The sequence below is a fragment of the Liolophura sinensis genome, chromosome 9, assembly GCF_032854445.1.
Source record: "Liolophura sinensis isolate JHLJ2023 chromosome 9, CUHK_Ljap_v2, whole genome shotgun sequence".
NCBI classification, from domain to species: domain Eukaryota; kingdom Metazoa; phylum Mollusca; class Polyplacophora; order Chitonida; family Chitonidae; genus Liolophura; species Liolophura sinensis.
Window position 1 is genome coordinate 26,675,867 of NC_088303.1, and position 20,129 is coordinate 26,695,995.

Here is a 20,129-nt window from a genome sequence, read left to right on the forward strand (position 1 = left end):
GTCGGCCAAGTTAAAGTAGGGGAAAATTAATTGATCTCTCCGAAGAGACTCTTAGTATCGTATACAGTAGGCCACAGCCCAACATACATCATTGACATCATTCCAAGTAAGGTTGGGAGAAGTATCTATTCTTTTAAAGTCGTCATAATATATCAGGAGTTACATATAGGACCAACGAGGTGAGATGTCCGCTTTACTATTACAGTCTAAAAAATTGTCTCACGAACAGTTTTCATCGTAGTTAGCATATTTATCCAATATCTGTAAAGTTTCGTTATATTGTTGTACTTCAGTCAGTATTTTAATTAGATACAGCTATCTGTGTTTATACATACACACTACTTGAACAAGCCAAAAAACAAGACATTGACTGAAATATTTTGAAAGACAATTTATTTATTTTTATTTATTTGAATGTTTTATTCCACACTGAAGACTTTTTCACTTTTTATTACGGCGTTCAGTTTTATGCGCAGATTAACCAGGGCTGACAGAGGTAAAACCTTGCAAAATCAAAGCCGAAGGCGAACTTTCTAGCCCTGGATTCGATCCAGCAGTCTCATCGTATATGGGACCGATCGGTCAGTTACGGTGAGAAAAAGCCTTGAAGGAACCAGCAATTAAGGAAATTATTATTATTTATATATTGTCATGTTGATTTCTCTTTTCACGCGCTTGATATAATGACTCTTATGATGTGTGGCAATATTTTGCCTACACGTAACGAAGGACAAGATGAGATGCATATATGAATGCTCTTGCCTGTCGGCAGCATGTGCTTAGAAAACACGTGGGTATGCTTTCACTATTTACACATGTGGCACTCGTGACGTCAGAGCCTTTGACGCCGGTTTACTACTAAAGCCTGACTGGTTAGTTGAATCCGCCGTGAAATGTAGTACTAGATCGGGCACTGGTGGACGATACTGTTTCTCTGGTTGATAAACATTTTTGTAGAACATGGTTAATTACAGCTTCTTCCTCTGTGTTGTCGATAAGCAATAGCTCAACTACGCCATTTTCTTAGGTGATGAATGAAATTTGGTGAGTTTCATGGAGCTCTGTTCCGTCAAAGTGCTTTCGTCAAACGACGGTATTGATTGGACCAAAGTTTCACACTATCGCCCTATTTCGGCTTACTGGCCAATCGAAACGGGCATTAGTCGGTGTCGAGTCGCGCAGGAACATCATTTACTTGTCGGTTCTCGGGGTGGGTGATGGCAATTTTCTGTGTGTTTAAGATTTTACTGTATATTTTCCCCACATTACTTGTCATTAATTTTTTCGCTTATTTTCAGACTGACAACAAGTCATATTGGAGTCCAAAAAGGAAGCTAAAATTTCATAGGACGGACCTTTGCGGCCGCAGTACGGTGAGTATGGTGGGTGAAAAGGGGAGGCTGGATTCGACAATTCGACAGATCAACTGGCTTGACTACGTGTACATGAAATCAACGTGGTCTTAAATTTGATAAGGCTTTACTGTAATTTGACAGATATCGACGATTGTCAACAACTACTGGCTCCAGTGAATAACTAGAACAATTGGCAGAAAAGTCACCTTATATTTATTATTTACTTGGTAATAATTGTGTTTAGTTCAAGAAATTGCATTCATTTTATCAACTCCAAGGGTACTTCAAGTTTGTAAACGTCATATGTGAAGTTACTTAGCCCTCCCATGCTACAGTGATGTGAATGGAAGGTTGGTCTAAATTATGTGACTATATAGTTTGATTAAAGCTATTTTCATCAACAGACTTCCACTTAGAATAAATATGGATAGGATACATTTAAATGGTCAGATTAGACCATAATACTTGTGATGTACTGCTAGCTTGGTTTTTATCACCACATGGGATCCCAGAGCCGCAGATGTGTACTGTGATGTAGTTTTGGTGGCTGTAGATTATGATGCTTGGGTTAGGAGAGAAGATGTGTGCAGATATCCAAGAATGTGACTTTGCAGGTTGTTTTATTGTTAGACTACTTACTTCAGGTGGTGATATATAACACCATAAGGTGATGAATTCTGGGCATAACAGATGTCTTGCAGGAAAGACCAGCAGATCTTACAATATATACACATAGTTTAACAGTGAGAATGAACGCTCACACATCAAACCTGTCTGTACATTATAGTTGTTTTTTCCGAGTATCTTGTGACAGTGGTTTGGGCATTTTTTAAAATCGAATGATAAATTATAGATACAGTTTGATAAGCCTATATGTAATCCTTGTATGACTCAGCAAAACACAGCTGAAATACAGTAATTGGAGTCGTGCAGAGCAAGTGGTGTGAAGTATGCTAAGTGATAGAGTTAACTTTTTTGAAGTTCATGGATGAAGCATGACCATCCCACTCCAAATTTAAATAGCATGTATGTCACAATATATCCTGGTACACATGCACTGGATATGTACAGACGCTGTCTTCACTGAGGCCAGATTTGTATTGAGTGTTTTTGACATTATACTCCTGAGTAAATGTGTGTACATTTCTTTTGAGACATGTTTCTCTGAAGACAGTACATTGAGTGAGCATATTTGCAGCATGATAGAAATTAAATTCTGAAAACACAAGTGCTTTAGTAGTAAGTTTGAGGCTAAAATAGACAGCAAACAAAAAAAGATATAAAACAATATAGCGACAGCTTCTTAACATTAATTTGATTTATTTTGTGAGTTTTCTTGGAAATAAGACGTATTAAAATTTAAATACTGTTTATATATTAGTAAGGGGTTTTCTGTCGGTCATACTCATGTGTAGCAGGACGCCGTCGTGTAAAAGAAATATTCTTGAGTATGGCATAGAACACCAAGCAAATAAATAAACATACCCAGTTTTAATGAAGAGAAAGTGTAATCTTCAGACAGACTGAATCGATAGAGCTATCCTTTTAAACGATAAAGTTGAATGCAAAGTATAAATGTAAGTGAAGTTAAAGTATGAACTCGCCAATAATTACTTTCTTAAAAATTTCTTTTTTTAACCTATCTTGTGGTCTGCCACCTTGCCTAAGTTCATGTGATCAACAACCGGCGATCTTGCGGCCAGCTATGCCACCTTTATTGAATATTCTTGTCTTGTTCAGTAAAATGGAAATGCGCTCTTGTTTAACTGTTCTTTATTTAAGTGATGAATATGACAGGGAAACTATTGTTCCCTGTTAAATGTCGATAAATAAACTTGGGAAACACATCTACCAATCTAATCATTTCAGTGCACACTAAACTTTAATCAGAGATCTAACATTCCTGAGCTCAACTAGAACTGCAAATCTTCAGCTTTATTCTTGAGATGGATTTGAATTCCTCTCAGGGCTTATGACATGGGTGGTTTGAATGTCACAGCAATTCTCAGTGTTTGGATAACATCAAGTTCAAGGTTGCACACATATCCATTTTGGCTGGTGTATCCTGCCTGGCACAGTTACTGCCACTTTTTGTGCTGAACTTGCCAAGGCTGATTGCACTGTGGACATACTGCATTTCACCCAATTGTAAAGTGTGACCTTTTTCACCCATTTGACACATTTTGCTTGATTCTGATCCATTTATTGGCCACATGGGGCCTTACATTTTTTATCAGAGGAACTTATTTGTAAGCATCAAAAGTGTCATTTTAAGTCATTTATTTGCATCTTCAGGACAAGACATCATGGGAATGAAGGATAGGGGTCAAAATGTTCAGTCATTCACTTGTTTTTAAGAGCTCAAAATGAAAATGATGATAGCACATTGACCCCAGGTCGTCATAAAGACATCTTACTAATAATCATTAATTCAGATGAATGATTGATTGTTGTATTCCTTCCACTTTCATGCTGTTTAAGCATGATATAAATGGGATCAAGTACATCTCAAACCTTTAAAACACATGGAATGACCTGTTTTCAATATTTGTCGAGGTCATCACTCTGAAGAACTTGAAATATCTAACAGTTCAACCCCTGTTCTTCATTCCTAGAATTTCTTGACCCTTTTTTTTTTTCTAACATATACCATGCTTCACCGGAAGATTGGTATGTAAACATACACTTTCAGACGAAAATAAATGCCTCTAAGACAGTACCACAAAAGCACTACAGTCTACCAGACTTACACTATGATAATTAAGTCATATTTTGGCCAGTTATTTGTCTTCAGACAACTTTGATTCATCTTGTACTTTAGAGTAGATGGTGAATTATTGTATAAAACCTGTGAACGGTTTTGATCATATACATTTATTTCATTGCTCTGTTTACAGCTTGTTCTGTGTATTTATCATTCCTGTTCTTACTGTACTTTTATCTCCTACATGTATCTTGGCTCTGTTTACAGCTTGTTCTGTGTATTTATCATTCATGTTCTTACTCTGCTTTTATCTCCTACATGTATCTTGGCTCTGTTTACAGCTTGTACTGTACGACTTGGAACCGACCACTGACCATGAGTTCGGACATGATTTCACCCTCTGAGGTGCCGATTCCCAATGTGGAAGACGAGGCGTTTGAGCCACCAACGTATGATGAAGCTTTCCCGGCCCTGGCCGGGGACTCCGTGAAAGAACCACCTCGCATGGAACATGGCCCATGGAATACTAAATTTGCTGTCCCTTCAACCAAGTGCACACAGGTATGTGAACCTGAGCTCTGCTCGACCTTTTCACATTCTTGAAATGGTAAAGCCTTGGTTACCTAACAGGTTGTTTGGCCATATCCCAAAGTGCCTATCCAAATGATACCGTGAAACAGTCATGTATACACAAGAGATAGACCTGTGGCAGTGTATAGATGTATATAAAGGGAATGAAAAGCTGAAGGAATAAAAGTTTTAAGTCTGCAATTAATTTTTACCACATACAAGTAAAGTGCTGGTTTCTGTTGACCTGACAATCGTCCATTATAGCCACAGCAAGGTAGCCTGTGGACATGAAAGGGACTTCCACACTCTAGAACAGAGCCCACAGGGTTGCTTCTACGATAAATTGCTATTTGCCCTTTCAAACTTCATTAACTTCCTCATAAAATAAAACAAAGCTCATGAACTTGTATCCCATCAACACTTATCAAGATAACACTGCTTATTACGGACCTGTCAGATAATTGCTTGTCCCATTCAGAGCGACCTACTGGTACAAGTAATCAGTATGAACTGATTTCTCAGGTGACCGGTCAAAATGGAAGTTTCAATTCAACTGGCCAGTATCCCTACTTTCCAGGGGCTGTAGCTGAATAACTGGGTGTAAAATTGCTAAAAATACTTGCTTTTGAAATTGCAAAAGTGGTAAGTTTCTACAGGGTGCCCACAGTCCTTGAAACTCTTTGAAAGTGCTTGAAAAATACAATTTGATTTTCAAGTACTTGAAAGACCTTAAAAAAAGACGAACACTCCTGAAAACTCCTTGAAAATCTTAGTTTGTCCCAAACTTAAATAATGTCTGCTGACCGCCAAGTCTGTATATCAGGAGCTCACTGATAATTCTCCCACTATATGGGCTTCCGTAGGCACTCGCCATTGTCACAAATTTAGAACAATTTTTTAAAATGGCAATAAAATTTGAAAAAATGCAAATGTTTTTGGCAACAAATTTATTTACCTAAAAAAAATACAAACGTTATACAAAATCTACCCTGAGAGTTTTCTGGAGTTTTTAGCAGATTTTCACAATTTTTCTTACAAAAATAATCCACATACTTTCATTTCAAACGGCCTCTTCTTGGCGAAACAACAACAACACAGTTGTATCGCGATTACTTCACAGAAATCTACAAAGGGGGTTCAGCATTGTTGCAAATTGACTTACATTAAATAACGCTTGAAATCATTTTGTTACATAATGAATGAAAATCATGGCATTTTGGGGGGATGCCTTTTATCGCCAATTGTAAAAAAAAAAAAAAAAAATACTATCAAGGGAAATAAATCAAGGTAGAGTTATGCCTGTAAATGGGGTTACCTCCCATAAAAAATTTAACTTTTGCACTTAAACTTTTTTTGGATCCAAAGTAAACTAAATGTTTCAGAATCTGTGCTGTTACATAAATGTGTATGCCTTCTGGTTTTCTCCTGTCAGACTGTGTTACTCCAATGTACTGATCTTAATGTTGCATTCAATTGAACAGAATTTACAAATTAATTTCGTAACATATTTTTCTGATAGAGGAAATTACATTTTACTAGGATCCTACAGATAGGTTGGGAAAAGGATTGATTTTTTTTTTTCAAAAAACAATAACATGCTGCCAAGCATTGGTCCATTATTTTGAGAGCAATTGTTCTAAATGTAACTTTTGATAAACCCCAGATATAGCTGGAAGAGACCAAACTGATTCTAGCAGCTATACCAAGGCAGATAAAAACGAATTACAGAAGGAGACCTACAAGAGTCATGGCCACTAAGGAAGTTTGGCTGAAGAAAAATAGTATTTACTACAAAATCTGATGAGTGGCAAAGTGGCTCGCTAAAAAAAAATACTGGCCCAGAAGAAGCCCTGTATAATGATATATGATGTTTATTTTTTTTTTCTGAGCCAAGGCCGGGTCAAAGAATGTGTCGCATTACAGAGGTGAAGGGCAGATATTTCTTGCAAAAGCAAGCGTACTATACAATAGACATGCATGCGAATCAAAGCATATATAATTCAGACTTAAAACACAGTCTATAATTTGCACCATGGTATGTTTAAACCAGCCTTGAAAATAACAAAAAAAAAAACTCTTTGAAAACTTGAATTTTGTTTTCATTTATCTGTAGGAACCCTACTCTATCTTCTCCAGGCCATCCCTTTAATACAGCCAGTAAGATGTATTTGTTCGCAGATGTTTCATTTTTGGCTTATTCTTTCACTTTAAGGTTTTCACTGTTCCCTTGGAAGAGAGGCGGTTCAAAGAAGTAGATGACCATGCATTTGGAGAGGAAGGCGATCAAGCTAAAATCTGCAAAGATATCATGCAAAAGACAGGTATGGCTATCCGGTAGTACTTCAAGCTGTTAAGATTTCTGTTGATTTCACACCTGAAGTCCTCGTAAAAGCGAGATATTTCATGGGTTTTTAGCTCCATAGGAAGTGCAAGTTTTTGCAAACAAAGAACGGAGTCCTGGTTTGATACATGCTTCAGTATATATTGTTGGTCTGAGACATAGTAAAACTTATTGGTAGTTCCGCCTTTCTGTCCAAGGGAGTTCCACACAATGCATGGAATAGGTCAGTACAGTTGTAATATTTGTTTTTCAGGAGTGTCCATCGAAATGAGCTTGGCCCGTGATCAAAGTCTGACGGTTGTGATTCATGGAAAGAGTGACGCAGTTATGAAGGCTAAGCGCATGCTTGTCAACCAATTACAGACACAGGTTAGTCACACAACAGCTTCTAGCTCTCTCCTACTAAAATTGTCTGCCAAACAGTTGCTGGTTGGTAATGATTTTTTTTTTTCACAAATAGGGCATCTCTTTTGTTGTTTATTAGCTTTTTTAACTGTGAAAATGAAGTGTTACAAACATTTCTTAAACGCGTAGTTCTCTTATCTGAATAGGGTTGCAAGTCTCTTTTTCATCCAAATCTTAAGAGCTTTTGGTTCACATTTGAAACGTTATCTTTTAGTGTGTTAGACATTGTTTAATTTAGTTCCAATATCTCTTATGCTTAGGACTGGCATGATTTCAAGAAAAGCGGTCGACTTGTTTGTAATTTTCTCTCCTCTTGGGTTGTTACAGGCCAACATGACAATCCGTATTCCACGAGAACATCATAGATTTATTCTGGGAAAGAGTGGAAAAAAACTACAGGACCTTGAAATGATGACATCAACGAAAATTACAATACCAAGAGCAGAAGAAAACAGCGAAACAATACGTATTATGGGAACGAAAGAAGGCATCGACAAAAGCACGACATGGAACTTCAGTGCATTTCAGATGAACAGGTAACCAAGGGTTGTTTAAAGTTTTATTTGTTCATATTTGGCTTATTATATTGGGGTGAAACACTGTTGAGTGCATATAATGAAATAAAGGTACCAAATTGTTGTCATGTTTTAACCATATTTGGGAGAGGTACTTGTAGTTTTGTAATGAGTAGATAACAAAAAATATGTAAATAGGATGTTTCTGATCTATTTTATTCTCAGTTATTTGAATTTCTTTCTCTTTGGGTCATTTTGGTTCAGTCCTATTCATACTGTGGCATCAAAAGGTCAGTCGGAATTCCTGTAAGGCCTCCAGTTGTCTGTGTAATCAAACTGAATGAAAGTAATGTTGCCATGTAAAGTTTTGTATGTTGCCATGTAAAGTTTTGTGTTAATCCTTTTTAGGCTAAGCTGGCATTTGAGCGCATCCCGGTGCCAAAAGTTTTACACCCATTCGTGTGTGGACCTAACAACAGTATCATTAAGCAACTTATGGAAGAGACAGGTGCGAAGATCAACGTTCCTCCTCCAAGTGTGATGAAGGATGAGATTGTTGTGTCTGGGGAAAAAGAAGGCGTAATGAGTTGTAAAGATACTATCATGAAAATCAGTGAGGAAAAGGTGAGCTTTACAAGGTGACCGCCAGGGGACACACTGGCTGCTCACTTTGGATTAACTGTTAATAAACCTCTTCTAAAATGTGCTTTATGCTTAGTTTTTGTAATAAATCATGTTGTTGTGAATCGTAATAAATGGCACCGTTTTTGTTCGTGCTGTGGGTTCATTAATGGTTTTACACATACAGATCAGATACAGAAGAAAGACTTCATAGCTTGATGGAGTTTTTTTATTGCCAGTGTAAAATAAGCATAGTTTTGAGCAAGAAAGACTGTTGATTAATTATTCAATTATATCTTTCAGAAAAAGAAATGCCAGACAGTTTCTGTAGAGGTTCGTAAATCTCAGCACAAGTACGTCATTGGACCTCGGGGGGACCAATATCCAGGAAATACTTGGTGCCACGGGCGTTTCGGTAGAAGTGCCTCCGCTGGACAGTAACTCGGAGACAATCACACTGCGTGGGGAGCAGGACAAGCTGGGACCTGCACTCACACTGGTCTACTCCAAGGTAACGGTCTTAAACACTTTCACTATTTTGTTAATTATTTTCATTATTTTAAAGACTTTGGAGGTAGGAAAAAATATATGCACCTGTAAAATTAATTGAAGTGTAAAAATATGAACCTGCATTCTGAACAAACTTTACTCAAAAAGAAATGAAAGACTCGTGTTCCAAAGATCATTTGCTTGTGGAAAGTTTTATTCTGAAATATTCCTTTTTTTTTTCAGGCCAACAGTGTTATTTTCACAGAGGTGGCAGCTCCTGCCTGGCTCCACCGCTTCATTATTGGTAAAAAGGGTGCCAATGTGCGCAAGATCATGGCTGATTTCACCAAGGCAAGTAACATTAAGTATTGAATGCCAAATAATGGCATCATTGGAGCATGGCCAGAATTCCTATAAAATGTCAAGGTTAATGTATTTCGTTAATTTCATTAATTGTAAAACTTAAACATTAAGAATGTTGTTTGAGTTGGTTAGGAGAAAACCTCCAAATAAAGTCTTGGCTAATATTCCACCTCTGATTTGCGGCTCATGCCAAGCTGATGGGTGATTGATAATGGTTACACCTCTGTGGAACTTTGTTAAAATAAGTAAATTTTGACCGTAGTTTACTAGCATATTGATACTCCACAGTAAAAAAAAAACATGAAAGTATATCACCTACCAGTATCTCTGGATGCAGTAGTACCCTAATTCTTCCAAGTTTTTGGACGCCTGATCTGCTATTTTTAGCCAATATATGTGTAATTGTAGCATATTGAATGTCTTCTTTTTTCACATGGTTAGTCCATCTAACAAACAAACAGCATATTGATATCTTCACTGTTTCAAACGAACTATTAGAGTAATTCTTTGCTTTCAGCACAACTAATTTCTGTCCTAAAAATAGAAGAATTAGGGTATATGCTAGAGTGAAAAATATGAATGCGTTCAAGTGATTGTGGTGATTTGTGCATGGTTTTGTTGAGAAGCTTGTCAATGGCATGGCAAGGAGAGGTGGGTTACAGTGGGCACTCTTCTTCCACCCAAAAACCTGACTGCTGTTAAATATGTGCACAGTTCGTGAGCAAACTTTAAAGCACCAAGTAAATAAATAGATTGAGTATGTTAGAACATTCAAATAAATAGAACAACTCTTGTCTAAAGTTGCATTCCTGAATGATCACACCTTGATCAGACTTAAATACTCAGCCTGGATGTGACTGTTACAGGTACACACAGAGTTTAAGGAGGATCAGGACAAGATTTTGGTGGAAGGTCCGCCTGAAGAAGTGGAGGCAGCGGTCAAGGCACTGGAGGCTGTTGTCAAGGATGTGGTAAGATAACAGCTTCTATAGTGTAACTCTAAAATTCTGTGTTAAGATAACAACTTTTACATTGTAACTCTAAAATATGTAGGGAAGAAAAGAGATAAGGAAGTGATATGAAAAACAGTGAGATGCAACTTAAAAAGTTGACATGTTTATATAATTCCTGGAGTAGTTAATAGTTTGCTTAAACTGATGTCCGAATCATTGTTAAAAAACTATGTCTGAATCATATCAAGCAGGTTTTCCTGTGGGTTGTGGTTACATCTCCTTCATTTAATTTGCTGCTTCACAACATCTGTTTTTCTTGTGTAACAGATTGTACAGCAAATATTAGAGCTCATGTTACTGTTCTTTTCTTATGTTTGTGTTCCACATGTTTTTCAGCAAAGTCGAATGGATTTTGCAGAGATTGAAATTGATATGAAATTCCACAAACATATCATAGGAAAAAGTGGGGCCATGGTGAGTTATTTTGTGTCATTACATATTGATACCTATGTTAATAATTATTCTTAACTTAGAAGTTGAGGAGCAATATCCACTGTTTAAGAAGTATTTAATCTGTATGCAGGATATTCTGCACATCACATGATGTGTGTGCTGATTTTTTTCAGTGATGCGAATTAAGAATGAAACTGGCGTGGCCATCCGTATCCCTGCTGATGGCGAAAACAGTAACATCATCCGTATTGAGGGTAATCCTGAGGGAGTACAGAAAGCTAAACAAGAACTGCAGGAGATGGCCACTAGAATGGTAAGCACTGTCACATAGGGTAGTAAACTCTAAACTTTTTTGATGCGAGCTGGCGATGGTTATTTCTCTGTAAAGAATATATTTATGCTGGATGTGTTCGGTCATTATACACATGATTTGCCAAAACTGGGTTATGAATGATGCATGTGAATCTAATCAGTTCATACCGCACAAGGGCCCTGGCTGCATCAGCATTGAATATAGCTACCTCTTATCAGGCTGGTCTGCATAATCACATGCAATGTCGGTATCTGCCAAAGGACTGTGGTTTGCTCTATATGCCTTCCTAAGAAATATTCTTCAGATGAATGGAGATCAGCCCCACATGGGAGATTATGAATACATTGTCTGTTCTGGCTGTATGTGAGATTGTGATATGTGTCAATGATCGTGTTATAATTCATTTCTACTCTATTGAGTGATGTGTAAAGCTCAGCAAGTTTTCTGATTTTTTTTCTTCCAAGGAAAATGAGAAATCTCGTGACATCATCATCGACCAGCGTTTTCATCGCACCATCATCGGAGCCAAAGGAGAGAAAATTAAGGAAATTCGAGACAAATTTAATCAAGTCCAGATCACATTCCCAGACCCTGGCAAGAAAAGTGATGTGTCACCTTAAGAGGAATGAAAACAGAGGTGGACAAGTGTTACAAATACCTTACCCAGTTAAACAGGAGCTGGTGAGTTACCTCCCCTTCGTGAACATCTTAGTTGTCAGTTCTTAACGGTTGTCCCTGACTGTAGTTGTTCATCGAGCATCACAGATTTTCCATAGTAATGGTTGTAGGCTAGAGTGCATGTGTTAACTGGTGAGAATGCACACATGGTAACCATCCTGAATTATTTTTCCATATTTGGAAAAAAATACCTACAGAATTAATAATTTCAGTCAGTGTATTGAAACTTTGTTCCATGTGCGTGATCCTGGCAGTAGAAATGAACTTCATTCTGTCTTCAGATTTCTTGGGCACGACTACAGCTGTTTAACATACATGCTTTTTTGGGTTCAATTGAGCAACAATTTGCATTGGTAAAGTGTTAGTCATGTCCTTATTTTATTCTCCCCAGAAATAGTCAGAGGGAAAAAAAATTATGTCAAGTTACAGAAATTATTCTTAAAATGTTTATAAATGGGTTATTATCTTCCAATAGATTGCCAACAACTACCAGGCCTCAGTCCAAATATTCAAGCAGTTCCATAAAAACATCATTGGTAAAGGGGGAGCCAATATTAAGAAGGTATGTGAAATATTTGATTTGTTCAATTTATGTGCAATAAAATGTACTGAAAATAAGTTTTTTTTAACATCAGAATGCTTGGAGGTACATAGGTGTTTTAAACAAAATCAGTGTTTTAAGTCGATACACCAATAAAACATAATGTGACAAGATATTAACCCGAAAAGTATCAGTTGACCAGTAGGCGTAGAATATTTTTATTTGTTAAAATTAAAGATGATCATGTTTAATAAGCTAACGACCCACCAACTTCTAGCTCTAAGGAGCAATATTTATGTAACATTTGTTATCTAATTAAATTCTGCATTTTAGATACGGGATGAAACTGAAACTAGAATAGATCTGCCAAATGAGAACAGTGATTCTGATCTGATTCTTGTAACGGGCAAGAAGGCCAATGTGGAGAAAGCCAAGGCTAGGATAGAGGCTATCCAAGTGGAATTGGTAAGTCACAGTTCTCTCCCTTGGCATATTTGATTGGTTTGGTCAATAGTTGTGCGTGTTTTGTGTAGGATTTCTGAAGTTAAAATATTACTCCCGATATATTTGCCTCAGCCGTATTGCTCTTAGATAGACAACTTGTGTAATTTGTTATTTTTATTATTATAGAATATTCATAACCACGGGTTAAGCGATATTGATATTGAATATTTCAGTGTATGGATTCAACCTGCCAGTTTTTATATCATACTGCTCTTGCCTCTTTGACACATTTTTTTCTTGTTCCACAGGGAAATATTAAGGAGATCAGTGTAGAGATTCCACACAAGCTACATAACTCCCTGATTGGTGCTAAGGGGCGCCTCATTCGTGCTATCATGGAGGAGTGTGGGGGTGTGAATGTGCGCTTCCCACCGGAGGGCTCCAAAAGCGACAAAGTGACAATCCGGGGGCCAAAGGATGATGTGGAGAATGCCAGGAAACAGCTCATGGACCTGGCCAGTGAGAAGGTTCGTTTTTCTGGAAGTATGTTCTTGAAGTTAAAATATCAGACTCACCTTGTTGTTTCTGAAATGTTTGGGGATGTCTCAGAATTGAAGGAGTATAAACACATACAGTATATTGTTCTACCAATCCTAACACTGATTTTGCTGTCATGAATGGATGGTGCATCATTGCCATCATGTGCATAAAATGTTGCTTTGATTACAGCAATTGTCAGGATTTACACAAGAAGTCAAGGCCAAACCTGAATACCACAAATTTCTGATTGGAAGAGGAGGAGCCAATATCAGAAAAGTAAGTTAAAGATATAGTGCATAAAGAAAGTGTTGTTGTGGGTTAAAAATTATCTTGGACATCGGCAATGACTTGTAATATGAAGTTTAAGTGAATTTATCATTAACATATCAGTAATATGAAAGTCCAGCTCTAGGCAACGACAGGATGAGGTAGTATGGTGATCATGGGTTCTGTATACCTCCAGGTACGTGAGAAGACCGGTGCCAGAGTTATCTTTCCCTCCGACGGTGATGCTGACCAGGAAACCATTACGATCATTGGCAAGAAAGAATCTGTGGAAGAGGCTAAGATTGAAATTGAGTCTCTAATCAAAGACTTGGTAAGGAATTTTGAAATACCACGAGTCAGGCTAAAAAAAAAAATATAAAACGAAACAGGAATAAATAATGAACAGCCTACTATTTTAGGAGAAACCTGTTTTGGTTGTTGAATGGTGTGATATAAAAAATGAACTTTAAAACATTATCTGTGATAAATTGTTAATAGATGAAGGATATTACTTGCTAAATATTAAATTTGTAGAGTTCTATTTTTATTTGGATAATGACTTTGTTCTAGTGTATATGTGTGATTAAAAGATCTTCTATTCAGAATGTTTATGCAACTTGTGTGTTGACAGGATAAGATAGTAGAGGCCACTATCAGCGTAGATCCCAAATATCACCGTCACTTTGTGGCACGGCGTGGTGAAGTTTTGAGGAATATTGGTGATGATTACGGTGGTGTGACAGTGTCATTCCCCCGCAGCGGAGTTAAGAGTGACCAGGTGAAGCTGAAGGGATCGAAGGACTGTGTGGAGGGGGCCAAGAAACGCATCCTCGAGATTGTTGATGATCTGGTAAGCATGAAAATATGTTTGTGTGTTTATACCCTGATTATGTTTTTTTAAATAAATGAGAGCAGAGAAGTTAAACCTTTGTGGCAAGATAACACCTTCAGTTTTTCCAACCCAGAGCTTACCTTTTATTTCCACAATAACCCCTTTTGTTCAGACCAAATTGTGATAAGTCTTCATCAGCTAGAGATACAATAGGCATTGTAATTCTGGATTCTTCATGCTCATTGGTTTTTTACAGGTGAGGTTTCCTTTTAATTATTACACTTAACACTGGTTATATGATGTTTTTGTGTGTGTTAATAGGAATCCCAGGTTACCATTGAATGTGTAATCCCACAAAAGTTCCACAGGACTGTGATGGGGGCCAAGGGGGTCAAAGTTCAAGAGGTCACCAAAGTTCATGATGTGGGCATTAAGTTCCCAGACAGGCCTTCTAGCAATAATGCAGGTAACTTTTCAGCACTTGTACAACACTGCTTGTTCTGTAGACTTTTGGTTGAGAAATATGGATGGCCTTGAGGGACAGATGTCTTGATAAAAATATATGATTTTTGCTTCAGAGAAAACTGCAGAGAATGGGGACGAAGTTGTGGTGAATGGTGAGGCAGAGACTGCAGCAGATGGGGACAAACCAAACAAGGCAGACATCATTATCATCACAGGCAAACCAGAGAACTGTGAGGCTGCTAAAGCAGCATTGTTGGTCAGTAGCTGTTTTGCGTTCATAATTTCCTGTTTATGCTCAGCAATCTTAACATTACTTTGCCCCAGGTGTAAAATCGAAGCATAACTGCAATTTTGTTGCCTGTTTTAAGTGTTTTGAGAAATACATGGTTGACAGAACTATATCTTATGCTGGGCATACAAGAAAGCTTGAGAAGAGACCCAATGCGAGTCTTGGGAAATAGGGTAAGTTCATTACAATATGTTGGCTGGAAAATGTATTTTGAGCACTGATTGAACATGATGTATTATTGACCTGTGGCATGTACCAACAGGATCTGGTGCCCATCACTCAGGAAGTGACTGTACCCAATGAATTCCATCGCTTCATCATCGGGACAAAGGGCCGGGACATTCGGCGTATGATGGAGGAGTATGATGTGAGCATCTCTATCCCTCCCCTGGACTTGGATAGTGATGTAATCACAGTGCAGGGGGCACCTGCCAATGTGGCACGGGCCAAGGTCGGGCTGGAGGAGAAGGTGGAGCAGCTGGAACTAGAGAAAGAAGAAAAGGTGAGTTAAAGAGAAATGCAGGCTATATTTACAGACAAAAATTTCACATTTATGGTCATGGTCTTGATTTGTGGGTGGGGTTAAGGTAGCTTGTGGAGCAAGAAATGCTGTAGGAATCCACACTCTTGCATTTGAGATAGTTGTTCCATGCCTACCATGTTTTGTCCTGTTCTTTTAGTGAAGGAGAATGCCATGATGTTTATAATAAGCTCACAGTCATGTACGGTATCATTCGAAACCTTTTTTGTCTTTTCACTTCAGGTTTTGAGGAGTTTCCAACTGACAGTAGAAGTGGATCCTGTTCATCATCCAAAGATCATTGGTCGAAAGGGAGCAGTGATCAGTAAGATCCGCACAGATCACGATGTCAACATCCAGTTCCCAGATAAGTCCTCGCCCAGTCAGAACATAATAACCATCACAGGCTTTGAGAAGAATACAGAATCTGCCAGAGATGAAATTCTCAAGATTGTCCAAGAACTGGTAATGCTTATTTTGTGGTTTACCTTGTGTGATTTTATTTATAAGACTATTATATCATAAGAATTTGTAACAAGTCAAAGGAGTTTCATATTTTATAGGTTAGTTCATGTATGGCAAACAGTCAAGTAAGCATAGTGTAGGGTTTTTAAGTATAGAAAGGCTTTAAGGCAGACAGTTCAATGATGTGGTTCATCCACTAATGATACCTGGTGTAGCATGATTTCACCCGCTTCAATTCACAGTAAAGTTTGCTGTCTCCCTATAGCCATCATTTGATTGCGCGTGTGAATTAAACAAATAGAATGTTGTTGGAATGTAAGAAAATCAGTGCTTTTATTGTGTTTATTTTAAGTGTTTTTTGATATTGCAGGAGGACATGACCGAGATAGAAGTACGTATTGACAGCCGTGTGCATTCCCGCATCATAGGCACTCGGGGAAGGGCAGTCAGAAAACTGATGGAGGACTACAAGGTGGACATCCGCTTCCCACGGGCCAACCAGGATGATCCAGATATCGTGACCATCATGGGAGAGGAAGACAATGTCTACGACTGTAAAGATCACCTTCTGAATCTGGAGGAAGAATATGTAAGTTGTATCCTCTTATAGAGTAATAACAACATTCCTTTTAATACATATTTTAGAATTCATTGTAATACTGAGTCCATCTGTCAAAAAAGATGGCACAGATTTCAAACTCCTGCCACCTTGCACTCATGGCAGTCAAACACCTCCTTCACTGATCTCTGTGTCATTTTCATGTCGAATAGTATGTTCTTAATTTTCCACTGTAACCATTGGAACTAGTTAGCTCGCTGTCGTGTGGCTTCACAAGTTTGTCATTAACTTGCTACAGGTTGGTGGTTTAAACTGTGCATTTCAACTTCAACCACCCAAAATACTGACTGCCATTGTATGAGTGAAAAGTATTTATCTAGTTCTATTTTATCAAATAAATAGGCCTGGTGGATTTTCAGTAAGTGCGCCTGAATGTGTAAAGCCTGAGCGTTAAAGGGAGAAGGTTAATTACAGAAGTAGAGGTGGAAAGTATAACATGGATTCTCTTCTGTTATTTTATGCAAATGTTCCATGTTATGAGTTGTACGTTATGTTTATGTGCAAGATGACTGGGCAAGGACTAATGTCTTGATTTTGTGTTTTTACAGCTCCAGGATGTGACAGACCAGGAGTACCTGCAACAACTGCAGAGGCCGCCTAGCAAGCGCGAGTCTGGCGAAACTGACGCAGGCAATGTTCAGAGAGGATTTGTTGTGAAGGGAGCACCTTGGGATCGCGCTCCTGACACATCAAGCACAGAAGAGTTTCCGTCTTTTGGAGCAGCAGTCGCACCCAGACCTACCCAGGCATGGGGACCATTCAATCGGCGTAAATAAGAGGCACTTCACTCTATTCTAGGCAGTACTGATATACATGGGTCATTAGATGATTAGTCATAGCTTATTTCTTGTACCCAGGGTTATTTTGACAGATTCAGGCACAATTGTCTGTCGTCACTGCCTGTCTAGTTTTGAATGCTGGCACAACGTTGCGTTTTAGTAGATTTCGTTCATGCTGATTTGGTTGTAACTTTACGTAAATGTATGCTGTTCTAGTTTTCAGTGTTTACAATTACTTAATTGCAATATGAAAGAAAAAGATTGAGTGCTGATACTGCCTGAGGCTGTTTGTTATTGTTCACATTTGTCCTTATAATTTGTCCATTTTAAATTTTGTGAATGAAAAGCTTTCTGGCCTCTACAAAGTTGTTTGAAGGCAACAGTGTAAATATTGGGCATTTTGTTGGTGGTGTTTGTACAAAACCTGCAAGGACTTCTGATAATACATCTCACCACGACCTTCTTTCTCACGACACTGGATTCACACAGCTAATAACAAGGTATCCAGTTTCAAGTTCATTATGTTGTATTGATGTTATATTGATAACCTGACATCGATTGGGCTTCTTGAAGTGGACCTTGTCATTGGTTTAGTCTGGAATTGTGTTCATATCACTAGTCAACCTAGCCATATGACTTCGCACAGGGCAAAGGTCATCGGGCATGTCTGATAATGTCAGGTTTCGACCATTGTGTGTGGTTAAAAGTTCAGTATTTCACAGCTGTGAATGTGATTTATCAATTACTTTAGCATAAGTGACTGGTTAATATTAGGTCGTTGTTGTGTTCAAGGATTTATGGTTTTGTCATGTCAGTTCTAACATCTTGATATGTTAATAATTTTGTGGAAAAAATGACAAACACAAATAGCTGTGAAGTGAACCTGATTTGTACAGTTCATTAAAACCATGTTATATTTATAACTGTTTTGACAGATGTGTGCTAGTGTTGAAAGGGCTGACGTCAACGAAATAAATGTTTTATAATATCACATAAGTAAATACTAGTGGAATTACGCTGCTGTTTTCTACACCTGTTGTCAGACTGAGGAACTGGTCAAATTCGAGAGCTAATACTGTACAGCAATGTGACACTAAACACTCCACAGCACTGAGCGGGGCATTCCACATGATGTGGACAAAGGCAGGTTAAAAAATGCGTTTCTGTTTAGGGTGTTGAAATTGTTGACAAATTGCATTGAATGAACATTCGAGGCGTAAAATGAAATTTATGCAAGCGCGTACAAGGTGCATGAATCATAGATGATCATTTTGTTCTCTGGCTCATTTATTTGATGGTTCATTCCTATACATCCCTAAATTTGTCAGAAAACATCTAAAAAAAAAGTCACCAAAAAAATCATGATTTTTATTTTGCCATCTTTTTTGTGTGTGTGGGCGTTTGTGACATTGTCACTAAAGTAACCATGGGTTCCGTGTAGGTTGGCATTTTTGACAGTGCACCACAAATGTTTTGTTCTTGATATTTTCATGCAATTGGGTGATGGTGACCTGATGTTCCTGTATTATATACTTATATAACTCTATAGAAATATATCTATATACACATATGTATGGATGCATCATCAGCCATTATCTCGCAGCCAACCAAAGCAGGCCTGAGAAATATACACTGATGTTGCTGTATTTGTTGAAAAATTATAATTTTTTGAGGAGACAGTAACTACATGAACTTTGGCGTTAAGTATTGTAATCTGATGTATTCAGACTACGAGGAGAATAAAGTGATGAAATATAACCCGAGAGATTCCCTCTGCCTTTGTAATTGGGTTCTTCTGAGAATTTGTTCACAATAAGTGTCAGTCCTGAGAAGTAACTGTGCACCTGTTATTGGAGGAGCAGATCTACACTGAAGCCTTCCTGCACTGGCATTGCTGTGGCTTGAATTTGTCTGTAATATGCAAGGGTACAGTGGTTTCATTCGCCATAGTTGGCCAAGGTACATGTAAAGTGATTTCATCCACTGCAATTGGCCATGGTAAGGGTACAGTGGTTTCATTCACCACACATGTCCAAGGTACAGGTATAGTGGTTTTCAGCCAAATCTGTCTGGAATCTACCAATTCCATGGGTTCACCCAGCATCAGATTTGTATGGATCAACCATGATACAGTGGATTCATCCAGCCTCAAATTTATCATGGATCAGCCATGGTGCAGTGGTTTCATCTAGCCTTAGATTAGTCTGGAATCTGCCAATGCACAGTGGATTCATCCAGCATCAGATTTGTCTGGAATCTGCCATGGTACAATGGATTCATCCAGCATCAGATTTTTCTGAAATCTGCCAATGTACATTGGGTTCATCCAGTATCAGATTTGTCTGGAATCAGCCATGGTACAGTGGATTCATCCAGCATCAGAATTTTCTGGGTATAAGCGGGTTCATTCTGCCTCTCTCCTGGCATACAGACTATATACACAATCTGCCTCTCCCCCGGCAAATAGTCTACAAAGAAGGGGCAGTTCACTTGCCTCACTTCCAGTCATATCAGAAATCTCTGATGGAAAATTCCAGGGCAACTAAAATAGCTTGATTTATTTATGTCCTACCCATCTTAGGCAGTGGACCATTGCAGTACGTCTACT

At 38.1% G+C, this 20,129-nt stretch overlaps 1 protein-coding gene across 1 annotated transcript; it reads left to right on the top strand.

Annotated features, from left to right (window-relative positions):
• The first annotated feature begins 1,191 nt into the window (after window positions 1–1,191).
• LOC135474996 (vigilin-like) lies at window positions 1,192–19,281 on the top strand. Its single transcript, XM_064754720.1, is given in 28 exon segments — window positions 1,192–1,210; window positions 1,299–1,373; window positions 4,401–4,620; window positions 6,842–6,950; window positions 7,224–7,339; window positions 7,703–7,879; window positions 7,882–7,911; window positions 8,299–8,514; window positions 8,815–8,883; window positions 8,885–9,022; window positions 9,244–9,351; window positions 10,230–10,334; window positions 10,713–10,794; window positions 10,943–11,082; window positions 11,547–11,688; window positions 11,691–11,767; window positions 12,236–12,322; window positions 12,635–12,766; window positions 13,054–13,272; window positions 13,475–13,561; window positions 13,749–13,883; window positions 14,184–14,402; window positions 14,706–14,850; window positions 14,963–15,105; window positions 15,401–15,640; window positions 15,902–16,123; window positions 16,494–16,712; window positions 17,291–19,281. Coding segments are annotated over 26 exon segments (3,771 nt in total). The 5' UTR covers window positions 1,192–1,210; window positions 1,299–1,373; window positions 4,401–4,434; the 3' UTR covers window positions 17,519–19,281.
• The last annotated feature ends 848 nt before the right edge of the window (window positions 19,282–20,129 follow it).